The following is a 23,903-nucleotide window of genomic DNA, read 5'->3' as shown; positions in this document are numbered from 1 at the left end:
GATGAATCAGGGTGTCGGACGTACGACATATTGGAAATAGGGAAACCAGTTAAGGCTCATGCACAAGACGCTGGAATGATGGAAGTGAAGCTAGAGAGACGTGGAACTGATGTTACTGAGGAAGAACAGTGAGAACTTAGTGACTGAATAACAAAATTTTCCAGAAACTGACTTCCTGTTCTTTTCTAGCCCTTCCATTCTAAAGCTAACTCTAGGGGTACAAAGAAGAACTCAAGATAGATTCTGCTTTACCAGGACAAGTGACTAGAACCACACAAGGTCAGAACAGGACTAGCAGATACACTACACTGATTTGATGCCAAGAGCACAACCTAAGGCTTTAAAATTCCCTGCAACCATTGACGAGAATCGCCTGGGCAGGAATAAGCAGGCAAATTAAAGAGTAGTAGTGGTGGTGGTATTGGGGCATGGAGCCTTTTCGCCAGCAACAGAGTTGTTCAATGGCTAGTAAGTTTTTAACCTTCATTATGGAAATTCTCAAACATACACAAAACTAGAATAGTCTAACAAACTCCCATGTACTCATCACCTGGCTTCAACAAGGATCCATATTCCATCAAGTGGCTGTCTTCAGTTTCCCACAGTCCCAGTCCACACCCATGTGCTCCAGGAGTGTAGCCGGGTCCAGCGAAGGATAAGACACACACGTTTAAAAATATCTGAATCTTAGTTTTTGTGTCATGTTGAGATGTCTGCAGTTCCAAATGCAGGTGTTCATAGGATCAAGAGCAAGGAGCACAACCATTCTGATCTCTTGCTCCCCTGTTCCTTGGATTCTGACACCATGATCATACAGACTGTTCATGTGTGCTGAGTGGCTGTCAGTTATGCGACTGGAAGGTCACTTGGGGATTTGCTGATTGTGAACTTGGACAGATCGGTCCTGTCCCAGTGCAGTTCCCCAACCCTGTGCAGGTGACCCCAGCAGAGGGAAACCCTTCACGAGGTGCAGTTCTTTGGAAAAAACTGGCTCCATAATCACACTCCTTCTAGATGTTGCCAGATTCAAGAATTGCAATGCCCATCCTATCAGAGTGAAGAACAGGCAGCTCTGCCCTGGGAGATGACGGGGAACCACGCCATCGCCTCACCACCACGCCAAAGCCCAAAGCCCAGCCAGAGCAGATCCTCGGAAAAGAGGAGATGCCAGCGGTGCAGAGTTCTACTGTCCAAGTCACCTCAACAGCCCCAGGGCACTAACGGTCCATGTCGGAGGACACCGGTACCTTAAACTTAAGGCCACACTCAAGGAAGTGTCCTCTCCCAGGGCGCGAAGTTTGTCTGCTTCTTGTGTGAAGCACATCCCAAAGCGCCTGTTCGGTAGAAGAGCTGTATGAAAACTCAGTATGTGGAAATATACATGAAAATGTGCCAGGAGTCCTCGGTGGAAATGTCAAGGCTATTTTGAAGCTTACCAGTCCGGGTGGAAAAACGTCCTATTCCCCTGGGGGGTCTGTCAGTGAGCACGTGATGTTATCAGGACCACCTCTGTTGGGTTGTACTTGGTGCAGCCCTGTGCACTTAGCATTTCACAGAAACTAAGGGGCTCTTCCTGTGGGTTCACCACCTTAAAAACTGAGGCACCACTGTAGGCAATGCCAAATGAGAGCGTAAATGAGAAACAAGCCCTCTAGCTCATTCTGTGTGGTGGGTTCTTGATAAATGAAGCTGGCGCTGCTGTCCAACTGTGAAGCAGGCCAGAAACCACACTGACAACGTGAAGGGTATTTCTAGAAAGACAAGGCAAGTATAACTGTATGCAGGACAAACAGGATAATTTTATTCTCATTTTTCCTTAAAATAAAGACACAGCAGAAGTTTTACAATTCAGTATGATTAGATGTGATTTATAATTTTAACTTTTTTTTAAACAAATGACAACAGAAATAAAGAACCAGTACAAATCATAAAACTACGAGAGCAAAGAGAAACCACCATTCTGATCAAAACGTGTGCCACAGCTAAACTTCCTTAGAAAACTTTCTAAGATTTCTAAGCTAAACTTTCTTAGGGACTGTAGAAAGCCTTTAATCTCAAATATTTAAACTATTTTTGTAACCACTAAATGCCTTAGCCAACTTGTTAATCAAATGCTTCCTAAATTTAGGAACCAATGACCAAGTGGCCCGAAACACATTAAGTCTTGATCCTATTTTTCCAGCTATAGATTATTACTATTTCAAGAAAACAAAACATTTTCTAAGTACAGAAGCTTTCTAAAAGCTTCAATTACCTTTTCTGGCTCAGTACCTGACTGAAATGTTCAAATGTTTATATTGCACACAAAAAATCTGAGCAGCATACTATGTGTGAGAAGCTGATGAAAGATAAGATTGGGAAAAAACCCTAAATTGTGTCCCACTTACATGATTTAAATATATACTTCCTATATCTTTAATTAATATAAGTAAAAAGGTAAACTTTAGAACAGCACAGAAATACAAATGCATTAGAGTTTTACAAAATATATTCAACCCCTTATCCGTGCACAATCTTTTAATTTTGGAGTTACCAGACAAGGGAGCTGGTTTCTCCTCCTTCATACGAAAGCAGGGAGTCATGTGTACAAAGTTATTCATATGAAAAGAATAAAGATCCACATTCCCTTTCTTTGTCCTTGACAAATATTTATGGAGTGTTGGAAATTATGAAAAAATAATTCCAATGTTATGAAGTCCAAAGACTTGGAATGAAAAAACTCTTAGTGGCACACTGTGCTATGTGGAATGACAGTCATCTTCCAGCAACGAGGGCTGCGTTCTGTGTCATGTTTAAAGGCTCCTACGGAACTGGGTAGAAAGGCTGTGAACGCTGTGCCCTCTGGTCAGGGTCAGAGCATGCAAATGTCGATGTTGTCTCAAGAGCCCCAACCAACTCCGCCATAAAACAACAGGCAACAATTGGCAGCTACCATCCTAACGGGCTACCTTCCAGGATCAGGACTCAGGATCAGTCCACCGGCCCCTTACAGAAGCTCACTGCTCCCAAACTCATCACCACGTCTGGAGGGAAAAGGACCACTGGCTATAACTTCCACAAAACATAAAAGAAAAACAAAACCTGTCTGCCAGGGAGATGTTGTAGCTTCAGTTTAAAACTTATTAACTAGCAGATTAGTATTCTAACCCCATTGTAAAAGAACTCTTATAACCTTTAGCATATTAAATACTTTCAAAATACTTTCCATTCAGATTTTAAGTACCTTCTTCCTCAGCCTTGCAACAACTTCTCACTTCTCTCCTTTCCTAATTTGCTTTCTCTTGCCTTTCCAAAATAAATTATTCTAAAAAAAAATTCATTGCTTAATATAGAACTTGAAAAGCAAGGTAAGGTTGAGGAAACACGTCGTATGCTCTGGTTTGCTGCCCAAGGATATTACTGCTGTGTTTCTTAAAGAAAACAAGAGGAGAAGTGTTTTAGGGTTTGGGGGCTAGTAAATCATAGATGGATCTGGGGATAGACTATTCACACTGGTTCTGTGAGCCAAATGCATAAGCAAAATAACTCTAAGCCTCACGGTGACAAGCAACTTTTTCTATTCACCGAGCCTAGGACGTGGTAGCTTTAATTTTCTTTTCCTTACCTATGTCATTGTCATCCAGTGCCCACTAGGAATTAAAGTATGCCACGAACTTTTTCCTACTGTCATTTTTAAGTCACCTAGACAGCAGTGGGGCCACCACTAAGCTACAGATGCAGTCTGTGTGCTTGGCACACCCTGAAATAGCCTGCTGACCTAGCTCCCTCAGGCCTACTTACAGATACTCAGTTCTTAGTCACAAAACCTCTGGAGCCAGTGTGGCCAACCCTAACACACACCTTTACCTGTGATATGTCCGAAGGTGGCCCAGCGTTGGCTCCTCTGGCTCACAGAGCCAGTGACTGGAGGGAGGCTACTGCTTCTGGGCTGGCCACTCAGCTGGAGTCTGGCACCTAAGCGTGAAGCAGAAGGCTCCCAGGACGAGGGGTCAGGCTTCCTGCCTTCAACTGTGCTGGCTGCCCCTGAGACCCTGTCAACACAATCACCTGTGCTCCCTGAAAACTCCAATCCCTCCCAGAACCTGAAGGAAACAGAGTGATGGTCTTTGACCATTTCTACGACAAAGGTTCTACCTTCTGAGATATTTATTTTACGCTGAAAGTCAGTTAAACGATCACTTTAAGAGTTGAACTCAACTAAAACATTAATAGAAAGTTCAATTGAGGTGTATATTAAAATGGGGAACCAGTGATACGAAAGGAAAGTTAAATTTCATTTAACTATTTTTATTTTAGTGGATTCCAAAGTGTGGATGGGACTCCTTTGAATAGTGAGAGATGGGAGTTTACCCCAATCATCCAGACCAGACAAACTAAAGGAGGAGGCAGCAGCGTGCTGGCCAACCCCTCACAGAGCTCTCAGCGCTGTGAACTTCTGGCAGTTGAGGGAACAATTGCAAACCAATACACTATCACACTCCAACTAATGACTTGGCCTCATGAAACAGCAGGATGTTAGAATGAATTCTTTATAGTTTCAGTGCAAAACTGATTAAAGTACCTTTTAAGGTTTGGTTTGGTATTACTTTCCTCTCTTCAAATAACATTTCCTGAGAAGGTCAGCTTTCCTAGCAGAAGCAGAATTAACGGAGTTCTCCACAATAAGCCCTTTGATTTATCATCACTGAATTCTGGAGTTATTATGCTCAAATGGAAGGATGCTTTTATATTTGCTGGACTTGTGTTAAAACACAACTTGGAAAATTTAGGGATATTTAGATTATGTCCCTATGTCCATTTCAACATGCCCTGGAAGGATTTACTTTTTACATAAACATTTCTGAAGGGATAAATCAAACATAATCAAGTGTCCTCCTTAATTAGACCCCTCATTTTCCCAATACTCTTTACATCATATGTAGATTATACTCACAATGTATTTTCCAAGTATCCTTTGTTACTGAAAAAGCAGTCTGTCCCCTGTAAGTACTCCCTGAGAACACCCATCCAAAGTCCCCTTGAAAAGCAAGCGGCAGATACGTGAGGTCCAGCTGTGTAGTCTTCAGCAGACAGCACACTCAGGTAGGGTCCACGCTGAAACCTGATGTCCTTTATGAAATATGACTGACGTCACGGCTGTAGTTTGCTTCTTTTGCCTCTTGCTTTTCTAAATGTGAGCCAAGATGCGATTTCTTTCCATTATTTACAAATCATCTTGTTTTTCTTTTATAAATACTTTTAGAAGGGGGTAGGGATTGATTATAGGAGGATTTTCCGTCAGGGAAGTAGGAAGGCCAACCGCCTTGAAAAGCTTATGAAGAGTAAGACAGAAAAAACCTGTAGGTCTGTAAACACCCAATGGAAAACTGTTCAAAAGAAGAGATAGAAGGCACAAACTTTGGGTTAAAAAATGCTTGTGAAAGACTAGAGTTGACAAAGCTAACACCTGGGTCTTCTAAAGTCTTGCCCTAAATACACATTCACAGTAAACTGCTTGAACACCGCTGTAACCATCACTATGCTATTTCCTCGCGCATCTACTTGCACAATTAGGAAGAGGAAGAAAGCACAGTGATGTTCCTTCATGCTTCAAAGCAAGTGTGTAGGACTGGGAAAGAATAAATTAAAAACAGAAACAAAATACTCCATCCTCAGAACTACCACCTCTGGCTTTCATGTTTCTGGGAGGAAGTGAATCGATAAATGTGTTTCGTGGGTAGAAAACCAACAAACAAAAAATCATAACTCAGTAAAATAATAACAAAGAGCTGAATTGTATGACCCCTTAACTCTATAAGCACATTTTAGGGCCAATCTTAGAGAAATTAAAATAGTAATATAACTTAATTTTAGCACATACAAATTACAGTGACCACCCTGGATATTCAAACAGTAAAACAAAACAATTTACATAAGTAAAAACTTTTCTAAAGTAAACAAGTGTATAATATCAGAATTCAAAATTCATTACAAGGTTCACTGTGTGTTTTAATCAGGCTCAGATTGAAATAAAAGTAGTCAATTTAAACCCAAAGCTGGAAAGCCATCCCTGCTATGGTTGTGATTTCATCTTCTCAGCACCCTGCAACATTCATTTAGACAGAGGGCAACCGTCCATGTAAACAGTTTGATGTAACGGTACCCTGCTGTGGACCAGTGGCTGACGAAGTGGAACAGTCTGGGAGCAGCAGACAGACAGGGAACACTTAAACCAAGAAAGCAACAGCAGCAGACTCTGCTCAGGGCTTCCCGTCGGGCGGCTCAGTGAGACTCTGGGGGGTGGAACTGGTGAAAGTAGAAAGCCATGAAGACATAGCTGTCTTTGCACTGGAAAAAGCTCCTCCAACTGACTGGCCTGGATGGAAACGAAAGGAAAAACAAAAGGAAAAATGTCTTCACTTTTGCTAAGAGACAGTGAAAGATCAATGTTAATTAATAAATGTTAATTTTCTATAACACATCAATTTGTTAATAGTTACTAAATTACCATTTAAATTTCTAGTTTCAAAATGATCTCTTTCCTATTTATCCAAAGAAGATGAAATCAATAGTTCAAAAGGTATATGCACCCTTACGTTCATTGCTGCATTATTCAAAATAGCAAAGACATGGAAGCAAACCAAGTGCCCATCAGTGGACGAATGGATAAAGAAGATGTGGTATATATATGCAATGGAATACTACTCAGCCATAAAAAAGACAAAATCATGCCATTTGTGACAACATGGATAGATCTTGAAGGTATTATGTTAAATGAAATAAGTCAGAGAAAGACAAATACTGTATGATTTCACTCATATGTGGAAGATAAACAAACACATAGATAAGAACAGATTGGTAGTTACCAGAGGGGAAGGGGGTGGGGTAGGGTGAAAGGGGTAGAGGGGCACATACGTAAGGTGATTAAAAACTAGACTATTGGTAGTGAACACGATGTACGCTATATAGAAACTGAAGCATAGTGATGCACACTTGAACTTTATGTAATGTTATAAGCCAATATGACCTCAATAAAATAATTTAAAAGCAAACAGACTAAAACAATCTCTTTCCATGGGAATGCCTAAAAGGAAGCCAGATAATTTCTGGGTGTAAGAGCCTGCTCTCCTAAGCATTCTGAAAGTATTTAGCAAATTCTTTCCTCAATACCCACTGTGTGAGGCCCACGGTTCTCAACACTGGCTGTGCATCAGAATCACTTAGAGAGTGAAAAAGTCCTATGTGCTCTCTGTACCCTAAATCCAAGTTGATAAGTGACAACCATCAAGAGAGGGAAGAACGGTTAGGCTGCATTAGGGAAATTTGCTTTTGTCATCTAAATGTTGCATTACTGAAGACACACAAAGCTCTAACTGCCTCAGGTCCGTTTTATTTTTATTTATTTTATTTATTTTTGGTGAGGAAGATGGCCCTAAGCTAACATCTGTTGTCAATCTTCCTCTTTTTGCTTGAGGAAGATCGTCCCTCAGCTAACATCTGTGCCAATCTTCCTCTATTTTGTATGTGGGTTGCCACCACAGCATGGCTTGATGAGTGGTGTGTATGTTTGCACCTGGGATCCGAACCCATGAACACCAGGCCACCAAAGCAGAGCATGTGAACTTAACCACTGTTCCACCAGGCCGGCCCCAGGTCTGTTTTATTTTAAAGAACATTATCCCCAAAGTTGACGCTAAAGTGAAACTAAGTTGAATCATATACTCCCACTATTCCTGGAGAAGATAGTGTGGAAGAGAACTGGCCTTAGAATTTAAATAGCAGCAGCGTTGCTAAATATTAAGTAACAATTGACATCATAAATCTATGATGTAGAATTTTTCTATTAAAAAGTAAGAATTCAAAATAAGTCAAATGCATAATATTGTATGGAAATAAATGCTTATATATCAAATTCCATTCCCTTGTAATAAAGCAAACCTAATGAGAGGGCTGTGAGCCCTGTGTTTGTTCTCAGACGAGTCTGTAAAGCAGCACTCTAACGCTGTCTATCTCTAGGCACACAGAATGTTAGAGCTACGAGGACCCCGGCACAGAAATCACCTAGTCCTGGGGCTTCTGAACTGTGTTCAGTAAGGGTCAGTAATCTCTCTCAGGAGCTAAGGAAGGAGGTGGGTCCTATTTTTACATACTGATATGACAAAACAAATGTGGCAAAATGTAAATAATTGGTGAATCTGAGATCATAGGGAGTTCCTTATACACTGCTGCACCATTTCTTTAAGTGTGAAATTATATAAAAATAAAAAGTTAAAAATACAGAAAAGAAGGAATGAGAAATTTCTTTAGAATGGATACGGAATAGCCTTCCAAATATTTTAAGTGAAAAGGCTAGGTGCAGAAGAGGCTATCATTTGTCTGGCTTTGGTATCAGGGTAAACTGGCATCATTAAATGAGCTGAGGGGTATTACCTCATCCACTACTTTCTGAAAGAGGTTGTATAAAATTAGTATTACTCTTTAAACATTTGATAAAACTCATAAGTGGAGCCATCTGGGCCTGGACTAAATTAAAAACCTTGTGGCCAGGTTTTAAATTTTTAATTCAATTTATTTAACAGGGCTACTCAGATTCTCTATTTCTTATTGCATCAGTTTTGGGCACTTTTAACACTTTAACAGCATTAAGCACAATTTGAGTCTTTCAAAGAATTTGTATATTTCATCTAAGTTGTCAAAAAACTGGCATAAAGTTATTCATAATATCTGCTTACTATTTTTTAAATTTCTGTAAGATCTAGAGTCATGTCCCCTCTTTCATTCCCAAGACTGGCAATTTGTATCTTCTCTCTTTTTCTCTTTATTAGTCTATAAAGGTTTACTAATATTGTTGATCTTTTCAAAAAATGAACTGTTGGTTTCACTGATTTTCTTTATTTTGTGTTGCTCCCTTAGAAGACAGCAGCTCCTAATCCCTCCTTCATCACGGCTCTCTACTGTCTATAAAGACCTGTGGGCAGCTCAGGGATTGGGGAGAAAACTCCCGTGAAGCTTGAATCCTGGGAACAGAACAGTGAACTCAGCAGAAAATTCTGTCACTCTCTATCAGATGTGGCAAATTTGCTGAACTTTGCTTGATATTATCTGGTGCCATAAGAACTTTTTTTAATGAATAAGACAAAAATAAAAAAAACACCTTTGTATTTGACCACCTTGTATTATTATGTGATATACAGATCTCTAAAACTTTATGTTCTTATCAGTGATATATTGAGGACAGAGGAGAAATGTGTTATGATTCCAATCTGTTCCTGGCTAAAGGCACGCCTTACCAACAGCTTTTCCTGTTTGTACGACATTCCGGCTGGTTGTAACCACGACATTTCCAATTTTTTTGCCACGTTCACTGTTTTGAACAGAACTGAGTAAAGGAAAGAAGTGTTAAGTACAATTTTTAAAAATCACACACCCCCTGCACTTTATGACCATCCCCCAAATTAGCATTGAGAAAAGAAGCTAAATTATTATCTGTTATGATCAATTAATTTACTAACCTTTTAAGCATGCGAATTTTCAGGAAACACTAAAATGTTTAAGATGAACCAAAAAGTGATAAGCACATAAGGATGTATGGTTAATTCTCCCTACAGTCATGATTGCTAAAGTTACTTCACCAGAATAAAAATGGCAAATCCTATTATTAGTTCACACCATTCTCCATGAAACAGCAGTGTTTTCACTTTGAAACATACACACTGCTGAGCTAGAGAATGTTATGCACATATTTGGTTACTATTTGAAGCACAAGTCTATCAAGTGGAGAAAACAATTCCCAATTAGCAATGAAACACATGGCATAAATTCAGACATAATAATTTTCCTAGTATTTTCACTGAATACTCACTGTGAGAATCTTAACTTCATGTCTGACACCGAGTACTGGCCTTGAAAAGGGTGGCTGCAAAACAAAGTTGGAGTTCAGGTCATGAGTGTTTTCACCAGTAAAGGCACAAATCAGGGTTATCACAAGGAAGTCTTGTAAACATCGCAGGGTGACTCAGCCGGGCGGCAGTGCTCTGAACGTGATGTCCGGAAGCCAGGCTTTGATCACGGCTCTCCACTTGCAGTTACGGGAGCCTCTCGTGCTTATTTCCTCACTCGTAAAACAGGTGTTTATTTTCTTGGGTGGCAAGGTTTGTGTTAGCGCTACTCTGATGTTCTGATTTATTTGTTCTGGGGTGGGGCAAGCCTCAACATTTTTAAAAAGCGTCCCAGGACAGGTAGGGTTGGAGTTACTAACTTAGCCATGGCCCGGCTTGTATCTTGATTCTGGCTATCTTATAAATGTGTGCTATTGATCATATGAAGATCTGCAGACGGATCAGGAACATCTGTACTTTCTATTAGAAAAAACTCAAAATGCAGGTCTTAAAAATACACAAAAGGGGAAAAAATTATATATATATTAAAAAAATTAGGCAACTTGACCAAAGTTACACTAAAAGAAGTCAACAAATATCCAAATTCTTATCACATACTCTAAGGTCTCTCTGTCAATGTTTAACAAAGAAAGCGACCCTAGTGAAATCTATAGCCACCTATAAAAACAGCAGAATGCTATTTATGGCTTTTCAGATAACATTAAATTTCTTTATTGGCCATATTAAGCATACGTAACAACTTCCCTCTCTTTCTGGATTCCTGAATCACAGGTTGAAAGAGCTGAGAGAGAATTTACCCATTCTCCATATTCCTGGAAATGCTGTGTTTTAAAGGATGAAATATGCCTGCTGTTTAAGGCAAGTTAGAGGACTGCCTTCTCTGATCTTTAAGAGAGGAAGGCAGGCTTTCATAGATCTCAAATCTTACAATTAGTTTGGAATATTTCTAAATTATACCCCTGATAACAAGCGAAGACTATCGTTTCTTGTTTTTAATTTGGTAAAAATATTGAAAATCTGCTGGCTATCATATCTGCATGGTTTCCCTACCTATGTATTTCAGGGCTTTCTTCAGCCTTCTCTTCAATCCAAATAACCTCAATTTACCTACACATTTTTAAAAGTACTGTTTGACAATCCTTGAAAACCCATTCCAGCTAAGCCTCTTATGCACCCGTATGAACATCAGTAGAGCTGGTTCAAGTGAAAGGCACTAGCAGATGCAGAGACTGGCTAGAGAGGTGACCAGGTTCCCTGTGCGCAGCACCGGGGGAAGAGACCGGACGGCCCCGCATGCTGTACTGACGGGTGCCACCCCCTCCACCCCCTCTGCACCACTACAGTAAGTGCCACCAGGCAAACAAGTCACATCTGTTTCTCCTCATCACTCTTTAGAATACAGACCTTGCAGTTAGTGAGGAAAATACTTTGAACTCTTATTAGCCCTTTCATTTAATACTTTTAAAATGTTTTTGCCTTTTAATTCTCTATGTTTTTACCACATTCAAAAGGCAATAAGTTTCTGCTACAGCCCAGTATAATGAATAATTCACTGAAACTAGTGCTAAATAATAAACCCAGTCATTTTTCCTGATAGATACAAAGTTTAACAGACATATTCTCCAAAACCCTGCTACAGTACCTCATCCTTGCAGATGCTTCTCCAAGTTACTATGACATCAACATCTAGATTTTGTGTGTGGGGCGGGGGAGGAGCATTCTTTCCAGGACCGCTTAATTCACATCCCCGGCTAGCTAAGTTGACCTAGCTCCCAAAGAATATGGTAGTCAGTACAAAGTCGATTTTTGTTTAATTCTCATCAAGAAGGAAAAGTTTAAAATACAAATGACAGCATTCAGTGTATGCTTGTATCATAAAAAACCATCATTTTAATCTTTTAATTTCAAAAATAAGTTCCCAGGATGTACACATTGTATCAATTGATTTCCTTAGCCTCTATTCCCTTTCATTCACATAAAGATGGTGTTATTTCATAATGGCCCCACTCCACAGCATGCTTAAATGTCTTTTATGCCCATGTGGGAGAAAGTCTTTGCCCAGAAAACATTCAATATTGTGACAGGTATTAAATTTTGTTGAATTTTAGAATCTGATGTGGAAACTAGGTTTGACCACTTATCCAGGAGTTCAAATATCAACTTTAGTTTTTCACACTTCATGTTTTAAAATAACCTCTCAGTTTTAACCAGTGCTATTTCCTTCAAGATTTCTATCTTGTTTGACCATCCTGCTGAAGTGCAGATCCGGGGAAAGGAAAGAAGAAGTATCACATACTGAGCATTGCCATGTGCCAGAGCTTCCTCTCTCAATTACACCAAGAGCTGGGAGAAATGTGAGTGTTTCCAAAAATGCCTTGTGCTTTTTGTGTAAGAAGTGTGAACGGGGAAGCAGTCTTCAGCTGCTCCTCTGTATTTGGGAGCCCTTTTATAATCTACTTAAGGAGATTCTTGAAGGTACTCACAATATCATCAAAGTTAAGATATTTTCTTTATATTGGGGCACACTTGATAAAACAACCATTTTACGTCTATCCATCTCCAGAGGATGTGCTTACTTTGGATTTATCTCTGCAAGTGCTGGATGCTTGTTGCTGTTCCAGACCCTGTAGTTGTGAGTATTCTTCCATGCTGTAACAAAGGCTGTCCCATAGTCCGACAATATCTTTTCATTATCTGTCAAGCAAATATTTGAAAGTTGAGCTGGACTGTAGTCTGTCAGGGATGTGAAGATTAACAACCAAACAGGGTAAAGGAATGGCTTTATCCCCCCACCTCCTGCTCTTTTGGGGAGACAGCCTACCAGACGTCCGGAAACTTGGGTCTTGTTCCAGAAATCCTGTTAAAAAGCTATGTGGCCTTTGGTAAGTCACATAATCACTCAGAACTTCATTTTCCTAACCAGAAAATAAGAGGGTTGAGGCAGATGTTTTCTACGGTTCCTTACAACTCCAAAATGTTTCCATGTTCTCCTTACCAAAGTTAGAAGGCATAGTATTACTTATTAAACAAAAACTACAGGCTAGGGGCTGGCCCGGGGGCGTAACGGTTAAGTTTGTGTGCTCTCCTTCAGTGGCCCTGGGTTCACTGGTGCAGATAACGGATGCGGACCTGGCACCACTTATCAAGCCATGCTGTGGCAGGCGGGCCACATATAAAATAGAGGAAGATGGGCACGGATGTTAGCTCAGGGCCAATCTTCCTCAGCAAAAAGAGGAGGATTGGCAGCAGATGTTAGCTCAGGGCCAATCTTCCTCAAAAAAACCCCACTGCAGGCTGGACTGAGTACATGTACTGATGTATACATATAAAGTAGGCAATCAGGGTATCTTTCTATCTTTTCACAAATGTCATTTTCTACAAAAAAAGATTAGAAAGAATATGTGAATTGGTTCTATTAGCCATTATTTTTATTTTGTCCTCTCTGGACTTTGTCTATTTGGTGAAACTCACTCTTGAGCTTCCATGCATTTCACTGTCAAAATACTTAAAATAACAAGGTGAATTTTCATATTTAATGTTTAAAACTTTCCCGCGTTATCAGTATCATGGAGAAACTTCAATGCAGAGTGTTTCTTCTAGTTGGAAGAGAAAAAAAGGTTTGGAGAACTGATTCAAATGGCTATTGCTTGCTATATTAATTGCAAGTTACTTGCTTTGAAGGTGAAACGTGACTTTTGCTGCTGGGAAAGGAAGAGAAGGATATACATGGTTCCATATGCACCTTAAGGAAGTTCTTTTACTAACATATTCCTCAAACAACACTTCATTGCGCTGAATTTCCTTTAACAGCACGGGCCTGAGCCAGACTGCTTGGGTTTAAATTCCAGATGAGCCTCTTACCAAATGGATGGGAAGCTATTTAACCTTTCTGTGCCTCATTTTCTCTTCTGAAAATGAGGATAACAAGGTATCTACCTCCAGGACTGCTGTGAGGATAAAATGAGTTAGATGTAAAGTCGTCCAAACAGGTCCTTGCACATATTAAGTGTTCAGAAAAAAAAAAAAAAGTTAGCTGTTACTATTATACAGTGCTTACAGGTACCTGGGAAAATATTTTTTTATTTTAATTTTTTAAATTTTTTTGAGGAAGATTAGCTCTGAGCTAACATCCATGCCCATTTTCCTCTACTTTATATGTGGGACGCCTACCACAGCATGGCTTGACAAGCAGTGTGTAGGTCCGCACCCAGGATCCGAACCAGTGAACCCTGGGCAGTTGGAGTGCAACGTGCAAACTTAACCGCTGCACTACTGGGCTGGCCCCAGGGCAAATATTTTTAAAAACTAAATTAATTACTCTTAAAGCTACATGACTGATGGAGACTCAGGTTTTCTTACTAAATTATTGAATGGTTCCAGGTTAAAGGATTTAATTTTGGTGTCTCAGCTGCTACATTTGTAGAAGAGGCAGACATTTAAAAATATCCCACTAACAAATAAGGACTTGCTCCGTAGCTTTCCCTTACAAATGAAGAATATGCCTGAAGCTTGGCTTTCAAACTCCATATATACTATGTCAAGAACTAACCCTGGAGGTGGCAGTGGTGGGGTTGATTAAAAAAGTCTACTGACAGGGCCAGCCCAGGGGCATAGTGGTTAAGTTCATGTGCTCCACTTTGGAGGGCTGGGGTTCAGGGTTCAGATCCTGGGCATGGACCTATACACTACTCACCAACCCATGCTGTGGTGGTGTCCCACATAGAAAAAACAGAGGAAGACTGGCACATATGTTAGCTCAGGGCCAATCTTCCTCAGCAACAAAAACAAAAACCCCCAAAGCAAGAACAACAAAACTACTGACAGAACAATGTGAATGTACTTAATGCCACTGGGAAACTATACACTGATAAATGGTTCAAATGGTAAATTTTTGGTTACGTGTATTTTACCACAATTTAAAAAACCCGAAAAATTGTGGCAGAGATAATGGAAAAAAGGAAGAACAAAAGTTCAACACTCTTTTAACAACAACAACAACAACAACAACACATCCATTGAACATCTGCTAAACACTACACGTCCAGGGTGGCAGGCATCCCTGGTGGGAAAGCCCACCGCAGAGCTTCGCTTCTCTTTTCATGTATTTTTTTCTCTAGGGAATGAGATAGTTTCAATATAGGAGTGATTCGATGTTTACCTGCTCAATTTTAACCACTTAACGGGAATAATAAATCTTAGAATGGGGAATAAATTTCAAGGTTTAATCACGTAGAATGTGATTTCCATTTTTTATATTTCTCTTTTCTCCCTCTTTATATCTTAAAAACATGTAAGTAATGTTTATAAATAGCTCCCAAATACTGATATTCCCTTCCACTTGGTGGAATACTAAGCAGTCATGTAAAAGTGACAAGGATCTGCATTTACTGCCTTGATACATATCTAGGTTTTTCTATTATAAAGAAAAACTAAGTTTCAAAAACACGTATAATGGGACCCATTTTTGTAAAAGAACTACCACAAATATTACAAAACTAAAATCCAAAATACATGCATAGAAAAAGGTCTGGAAGGATATAAACTCAAAATGCTAAGAGTAGTTATCTCTGTATGAGGAAATAACAGGTAATTTTTCTACAATGAAAATGTATTTCTTACGCAATTCAAAACATCAAAATGTTACAAAATGAAACAGTGGCCATGTGCTCCTTACCTAACTGTAGCGTGGCAGCCAGCAGAGCATGGATGTAGACTGCAAACTGGGCTCGGATCCATTCGTCACCTCCCTCCCAGCCCGTGCCATCCAGGAAGACATCATCCCGGTTCTCAGTCACATGCCTCACTAGGTAATCTGCGAACCTTAGGTCTGCAGTGGTTGGGTTAAGCAGCTTCCTGAGTTCTGGATCATGGATCTGGATCAGAGCTTCTTCTACCTAGAGGGTACCCAGGTACAAGTCAGAGTCTGGGCATTCACGCAGATATCCATGCCACACTTTAAAGAGTAACTACTGGGAAGTTGGAGCTGGAAATAAAAAATATGAATAACAGCATTCTCAAAAGGTGAGTCTAAGAAAGAGATAGGTTTTTACACTAAAGTTTTTTTCTTTCTCTATTTAAAAAACGCTCATTTTCTGTTTTTAGAAAACACACACATAAATATTTAATTCTGAATTATAAAATTCATGTGGATTGTAAATATTTTGGAATATATAGAAATGTGTAGTAAAAATCACCTTTATCACACAACCAGAAATGAATACAATAAGTCCTAAGTTTTTCTGTTGAGTGCACAGATATGTTGGAATATTTTTATTATGTAATATTTGATATACAAAGAAATATATGTAACTTACAGGTTAATTTTGCAGTGTAAAAACAAATACCCATGAACCCCCAACCAACTTCAGCACTAGAATGTAACTAATAATGTTGAAGCAACTCTGTGGTCCTCCCATTTGTATCCTCTTGTCTTGGAAGGTATATATATATTTTTCTTCCTCAAAATTGGGATCATAATACCTATAGCTTTGAATCCCAGATTTGTCATTTATTATATTATAAACATTTCCCTGGAAGCACGTTTTGGTACTTTCTGTTAGAAACTATAAAAACCTTAGGGTGACTGAAATTTCCCCCCTTTTTTTTACACAGTACTTCATTTGTAAAATGGCTTAAATTTCTTATATATTGATAAGATGTCAAATATCTATCTCTAGCTCCTTCCTCTTGATATCAGGAGCTTATTAAACAGGCTACGAGTATTGAGATTATTTAAATGACACATTTTAATTGTGAGATTGTGGTAGGACCAGACTGCCCGGGTCAAAATCCTGGCTCACCCACTTATTAGCTGTTTGATCTCTCTGTTCCTTAGCTTTTGCAGGTGTAAAATACGGACAGTAATAATACCCATCTCACAGGTAGTTATGAGAATTAGATTAGTTAATATACCTAAGGTGCTTAGAACGCCTGGCAGAGAAAGCAATTATTACCATTATTAGTGTTATTACTATGCCCTCACAATTCTATTTAAGAAAGGAAAACACGGACCAGCAGTGTCAAGGACATGCGCTCATACATAAACCTACTTCCACAATGGCATCACTGAGGTGTTTCTGTTGCCGAAAAAGGATGTTAGTAGCTCCAGCAACAAATCCCCGAACGGTGACATCAGAGAGAAGATGATGTTGCTGCAATGCCATGTAAGGCAAACACAGATATCCCTATGAATTACAAGAGCAACAGAAAATATTAGAAGAGCAACGGAAAAGCCACCTCTCTTCAAGCCTAGAGAGCTAGCGGTAGGAAAAGACATCCCCCATCCTCCCCCATCCCCAGGCCATCCCTAACGCAGCTGACCTTTGACTCACTACAATCCGTTCCAGAGGAACCTCAGGTCTTGACTGCGTTAAGTCCAGTTAAGCGCTCGTCTTCTCCACGAATGGTCACATCTTGGCAAAGCGGTCTAAGAGGAACGCTGTGCTACTTGATCACTTTGTTCTCGGGTCAACTTAAAAAAGCCTCCACAGTAACTAATGAACTGGACTTTTTCATTCAGGAAATGAACTTTTGAGCCCATTAAAAAGTATGTTGTTTAGTAGAAAACTGTTAGTTTCTTCCAGTAAAATTTTAAAATGTACGCATCTGCCCATAACCACTGAAGTACCATATGAGAATAGCAAAGCACTGCATAGCATTTGTTTTATTGTCTTTGTTAAAAATCACGCAAAGGGGCCAGACCGGTCACGTAATGGTTAAGTTTGCATGCTTCGCTTTGGCAGCCTGGGCTTCGTAGGTTCGGATCATGGGTGTGGACCTACACACTGTTCATCAAGCCATGCTGTGGCAGCATCCCACATACAAAAAATATAGGAAGACTGGAGCAGATGTTAGCTCAGTGCCAATCTTCCTCAAGCAAAAAGAAGATCGGCAACAGATGTTAGCTCAGGGCCAACCTTTCTCACCAAAAAAAGACAGACAGAAAGAAAAAAAACCCATGCAAAATACATTTCAAGATATTTGCTACTAAATGTTTAAAGCAAAAATGACACTGGCAGTAGTTGTCTATTTAATTAATTTCCATTTGAATTGTATTTGAAAATACCACTGCCCTGAAAATTATAATTGCTAAACCACAGCAGGCAGTTAAGCATACAAAAAAACAGCATGTTTCCTGAGAATAAAGGTGTTAATGCTGGAATGATGCACTGAAGGAGGAAGTAGAATTTCTGCTGAAAGATTCGAAATCAAGACAGATCTTCAATCAGTGGCACAATTTGTGTACCAAGTCAGGAGGGCAGACTTGTGGAACCCCTGAACTTGTTTTCAATCTCAAGTCCTATGACAGCTTTATTTATTTATTTATACTTCTCATCACTTTTTTAAAAAACACTGAATTATAGTTGTCTGGACGATGTCTTGTTTATATCACAAGATGAATCTCTCTGAGGGCAGAAGATCTCCCTTTTGGTACTTCATGTTCTTTACTGTATCTAGGACATGACTTGTACCTAACAGTGGTTGTTAAATACTTAATACGGGAGAGAAGACTTCCAAAAGTTGGAACATAGGTCTAGCAACTTGTTTTTATTCTTATTCTTCTTCACAATGTCTTCCTCTGCTCGACAAAACACTAACAGAAGTAGCAAAAATAAATCCCTGTCTGCATCAGAGACACTCATCAGTGCTTCTCATCCTATGCCCTCTTGCGACGAAAGGCTGACAGGACCCCTGTTCCTCAGTCAGAATCAGTCAGAACAGCCAGGTCAAGGTTCACGGTTCACGCTTTACTTTGTGTGCTATGTGCTTAAAAACAATAAACTCCTCCCTCCAAACTGTTTCCAAACATAAATATTACAATATTGAATGCTCTTTTAAACTTGATGTGGACCCCAGAACACCCACTCCCCCAACTAAGATTGAGAATCCTTCTTGATAAAGGCACTTTCAGAGCTGCCAATTATTACAAAAGATTTATATTGCAAAATAGTAATAAGAGAATTTAATTGCTGACAGTATTACATTTCATAATTGACTGTTAGGGAAGAAAAGTCTATTGTCAACAATGGAATTCTTGGCCAAGTCTCTAACAGTAGGAAAACTAAGAAGTCTGTTTTAAAAAATAAATAGTTCAAAGCTTTTTAAAAATATGAAAAAATACATTCCTTAAAAAATTATACATATATATACTCTTTGACCTAGCATTCTACTTCTTGTAGTTTATCCTATGGATACACCTGCTCAGGTGTGAGATTTGTAAAAAGTTTTTTATTGCAGTATTTGTTATAGTTCAAAGACTGGAATCCTAACCATTCACGAACTGAATAAATGATCATCGGAACAACAGGACAGCAATAGAGCAATGAAGCTCATCTCCAAGGAATATTTTGTAAAAAGGAACATAGGCATAAAAATGGGTATAGTCTGCTACCATTTGTGTAAAAAGGAACGGGGAAAAGTATCTATGCATTTTTTTATGCACAAAATACCCGCAAAGTGAAACAGAAGACATTGATAACGGTTGCCACTGGAGACGGCAACTGAATAGAGAGGATGGAATGAGAGGGAGACTTTTTATCACAGACGCTTTGGACTCTTTTGAATATTGAATTCACCATTACATATTTATATAAAAGTATTTAACATAGTTCAAAATAACTTTAAAATGTTGCCTTCATTACTTTTAATGATGATCAATTTAGCCTAAATCTTTTAAAGGTCCTTAATGTAGTGACAGCAAGAACGTGGGTCCTATCACATAAAGCAGCCTCTAAACTCAAGCCCACCCTGGCTTTCCACTTTTCTAGGGTACTTTAAATTCTATATTTGAAGCTGCAGAATGTAATGGTAAAAAAAAAAATTGAAGAGATATATGCATACTCATGTTCATAGTGGCATTATCGACAATAGCCAAAGTGTGGAAGCAAACCAAATGTCCACCATCAAATGAATGCATAAACAAAATGTGGGATACACATACAGAGGAATACTATCCAGCCTCAACAAGGAAGGAAATCCTGTGATATGCTACAACATGGATGAACCTTGAGGAATTATGTTAAGTGAAATAGGCCAGTCACAAAAAGATAAATATTGTAAGATTCTACTTACACAGGGCATTTAAAATAGTCAGATTCATGGAAACAGAAAAAATGGTGGTTTCCAGGGGCTGGGGTGAAGGAAGAATGGGGAGAGTGGTTGTTTAGTGGGTACAGAGTTTCAGTTTTGAAAGACGAAAAAGTTGTGGAGATCTGTAGCACAACAATGAATATAACTCAACACTACTCAATATACGCCTAAAAATGATAAAGAGGATACATTTTATGTTTTTACGATTAAAAAACAAACTAACACACCTCAGCTTGCTAAATCTTGTAGAACTATTGTGAGCTGATCTGCTAAAGAGCTGCAAAGGCTTCTCTCTTGCGACTTGGGAAGGCCTACAATATGATCAGGAGCAACTGCCATTTTCTCACCTCTGCAGGGATGTCAGTTCTCTCCAAAATTGATCTAGAGTTTAAAGGTAATCCCTATCAAAATCTCAACCTGTGTGAGAACTAAAGCTGATTCTAAAATTGATGTGGAAATGCAAAGGGCTAAGAAACTCTTGAAGAAACATAACAAGAGGGGAAGACTTTCCCCTGCCTGACATGACATACCTGGTAATTAACACAGTGTGGGAATGCCCCAGGGAGAGACAAATACACCAGCGGAACAACAACAAAAAGTCCAGAAACACACTCTCTCCCCGCAATCTTACACACAAAAATTAAACCTGGTAGATAAAAACCAAAATGTGAAGGTCAAACTATAAAGCTTTGAAAGATGATATAGGAGATATCCATGACCCTGAAGTAGGGGAGGATTTCTTAAATAAGGCTCCCAAAGTATTAACTATAAAGGAAAAAACTGATAAAGAAAAAAGGTATCCAGAATATATGAAGTTCCACAAATCAAGGAAGACAATCCAGAAGCTCTGAATAGATACTACACAAAGGGAAATCCAAATGGTTACTAACAATATGAAAAGACATTCAACCTTGACGGTTATTACTGAAAAAATTGCAAACTAAGATCCACAAGATATCATCAGATTGGCTAAATATTAAGAAGTCTGACAATACCAAGTGTTGCTGAGAATGTGGACTAATGGGAACTTTTACAACCATGGGAATAGAAACTGTCACAACCACTTTAGAAAACAGTTGGGAATTATTCTAGTAAAGCTGAAGAGACCCATTCCCTGTGATCTAGTATTTCCACTTCTAGGTACTGAATCCTAAAGAAACTCTTGCATGTGTACAGCAAGATTCCTGAGTAAGAATTTCCTAACAGCATTATTTGTAGTAGCCAGAAATTGGTGACAATGTAGATGGTCTATCCACAGAACTGATAAACTGTAGAAGAGCTGAAAATTAAAAACTACACAGGAATAACAATATTCAACTTCATGCAAAAACAAGGAGGAAACTAAAAACAATGTCAAGAGAAAAAAAAAGTATGGTTCCACTTAAATAAAATTCATAAACACACAGCCATGATATTTTAGCTAGTCAATCGTTATTTGTAGGTTCCCTAAATTTGAAAGTGACAATTGGCAAGCAAGTAAACCAAATATAAACTCTAAACTCAGAAGCAATACTTAAAGGAATTTAATATGTGTGGCAGATAAAAAAATTTGGTTTCCAACTACATATCCTTTTAACTCTTTCAAAAATTTGTTTTACTAAAAAAGTTACAACTGAAATTTAAGAGAATTCTAAGTGATCTGGTGGAGGCAATTATGTATGGATAAAAAAAGTACCAGATACATACAATTAAAAAAACTAAAAAGTGGCCGCTGATCTTTTAAAAAAAGCAAAAAACTCACAAAGAGATTTTCTTTAGTGATTGCCTAAAATCATCTTCCCTATTCCTCAACCACTAAAAATCACTTTTTATTCAATTAGAGATTGAGGTAACTTTTCATCGGAGTTCCGTTTATGGTAAGACTCAACTAATTTTACGAAATAATAAATATGATCTCTAACTGGAAAAGAGGAGGGGGACAGACGATTCAGGAGATGAAAACAGGCAGGAATCCTCACTCCCGAGGCTCTAGTCCCTTCTGGCCCGTCCTACTCTTAAGCGCTTTGCTCCAGGGTGTGGCCAATTCCAGAACTCTTTCAGTAGTGAGGTAGGAAGATTTAAAATCAGGGAAAAATGGAAGAAAAGCCCTCAGGACAGTCTTTTGACATCTGAAAACAGCTACTCCAACTTCCTCCTTGTCTTTTTTCCATCTCCCTCACTCTCCTTCGACTTTCCTCTGGTTATAAAGTGGTGTAGTCCAGCGGAGCATCCCTAGCACACATACATCTTCCAGTTTCCCTCCTTCTCCTTTGGTTCCCCATTCCCTTCCCCTCATCCCATGGATATTCGACCCCAAAGTTGCCTCTAGTCCCATCACCTCTCCCTCAGTATCCCAGTTTCTTCCCTATACTTCTTAAATCAGCTCTCGGGAGAGGTTCAAGCATATTTTACAATCTGGTAGCCACAACATTTATGCAGAAAATCTTATCTCTTATGATGAACATGAAAGGCATCACCCTCAGGCAATTTCAAGTACCAGAGAAAAGACAGGAAGGCTGGAGAGCTGGGGACTTTCTTTCAGACATAACTGTTTTATTATGTAGAAATTTGTTTCCATGTATTCATATGCTAACTGAATCAGGGGACCAGTCAGCTTATTATTCTCTTCAAAGCTCACTATCCTACTTCAGCAATATTTATTCCCCAGGCATCCAAGCTTTGCTTGGGCTATTTTTGAAATTACTTTTCAAGATGCTTTGCTAACCTAATTTCTTTTGTACAAGCATTTTAAGATTTTCAAGAGAAAAAAACCCTGAAGACAATTCACTTTTAAGAATATTTCATATTCTAAAGTTACTGGCATGAAAAAATCAGCATTTGTATTTAAAATTGTGATTAAACAACAAATTAGATTTTAATCAGGACATCATAGAACATAAAACCAAAAAGAAAAATGTTTTATTTACCATGATGATGGTGGTAAACTCATTTTATATTCAGTACTGATATAATGCACACAAATAAAATATTCTGCCAAACATGGTTTATTGACAGCACACAAAATACACGTTTACACTGCTTTGTTTAATTCAGCAGCCTCACAGACAAAAACTAAATCCCTCCCCAGTCAATCTCCCTCTTGATATCTCCACAATGATAAAAATTAGAGAGTGGGTGGGTCGGGCCTCCCTCAATTAAGGGTTCCAAAAAGTATATGCAGTCGTGTCAACCACATGGAAGTTGAGAGAACCCGCAATTTGTGGCTACTGATTATACCTAGTAGGTTTGAGAGCCCTGAGTTTTCTCCCCAGGTTCCTAAATCCCAGTTTTAAGAAACTGCATTAGTTCAATCATGAAACCAGTTAAGACAATTTCAGAATCCCCCAACAGGCCACAAAATGAACAAAGACACATTCCCTGAGACACAGGGCAACTACGAATTTGTAAAGCTGGATAAGCCCAGAAAGAATTTATCACAGAGTACAGCGGAGGAAGAAATATACTTTCAAGTCAATATTACCCATCTTTCTTTTCCACATAAAGTTTTATTTCATGCATATAGGATGGTATTTAGAGAAAAACAAATATTTGCTCTAGTTACTAGAAAGATGTATCTGTTTTTCATGGTAGACTACAAGATCGTGGATGTAAGAATTTAGAACCTAGTATGGTGCCTGGCACATAGGAAGGCAATAAATACTTGTTGACTAAGGAGTGAAATGGAATGTCTTTTTTTCTGCTCCATTTTGAAAAATAATTCATGAATGGCAATAAAATAAGTGGTTTTTCCTAAATAGGATGAAAAAACTAAAAAATCCAAATAATGTAGCTTCCAGAATCTTAACATATTACTGGCATTAAGAAACGATATTCTGGGGCAGGGGGGGAAGGCAAAAGGGGTAAAGGGGCACATATGTATGGTGAGTGATGAAAACTAGACTATGGGTGATGAACATGATGCAGTCTATACAGAAAGTGATATATAATAATGTACAC

General features: G+C 38.9%; 1 protein-coding gene across 2 annotated transcripts in view; it reads right to left on the bottom strand.

Moving 5' to 3' along the window:
• Positions 1-1,779: 1,779 nt before the first annotated feature.
• The window catches only part of AVL9 (AVL9 cell migration associated), a 55,277-nt gene continuing 33,153 nt past the window's right edge, over positions 1,780-23,903 (bottom strand). The window contains exons 11-16 of one of the 2 annotated variants that reach the window (XM_046669495.1): positions 16,928-17,062; positions 15,553-15,772; positions 12,455-12,572; positions 9,842-9,895; positions 9,270-9,358; positions 1,780-6,355 (exon numbers count right to left, since the gene is read on the bottom strand). In XM_046669495.1, coding sequence (XP_046525451.1) covers positions 6,240-6,355; positions 9,270-9,358; positions 9,842-9,895; positions 12,455-12,572; positions 15,553-15,772; positions 16,928-17,062 — 732 coding nt within the window. In that variant the 3' untranslated portion in view covers positions 1,780-6,239. The remainder of the gene's footprint in view (positions 6,356-9,269; positions 9,359-9,841; positions 9,896-12,454; positions 12,573-15,552; positions 15,773-16,927; positions 17,063-23,903) is intronic. The other variant, XM_046669496.1, reaches the window with a different exon arrangement.

The sequence above is a fragment of the Equus quagga genome, chromosome 8 (assembly GCF_021613505.1).
Source record: "Equus quagga isolate Etosha38 chromosome 8, UCLA_HA_Equagga_1.0, whole genome shotgun sequence".
Lineage (NCBI taxonomy): Eukaryota > Metazoa > Chordata > Mammalia > Perissodactyla > Equidae > Equus > Equus quagga.
The sequence above is the reverse complement of the archived record's forward strand: the minus strand, read 5'-3'. Positions and strand labels throughout refer to the sequence as shown.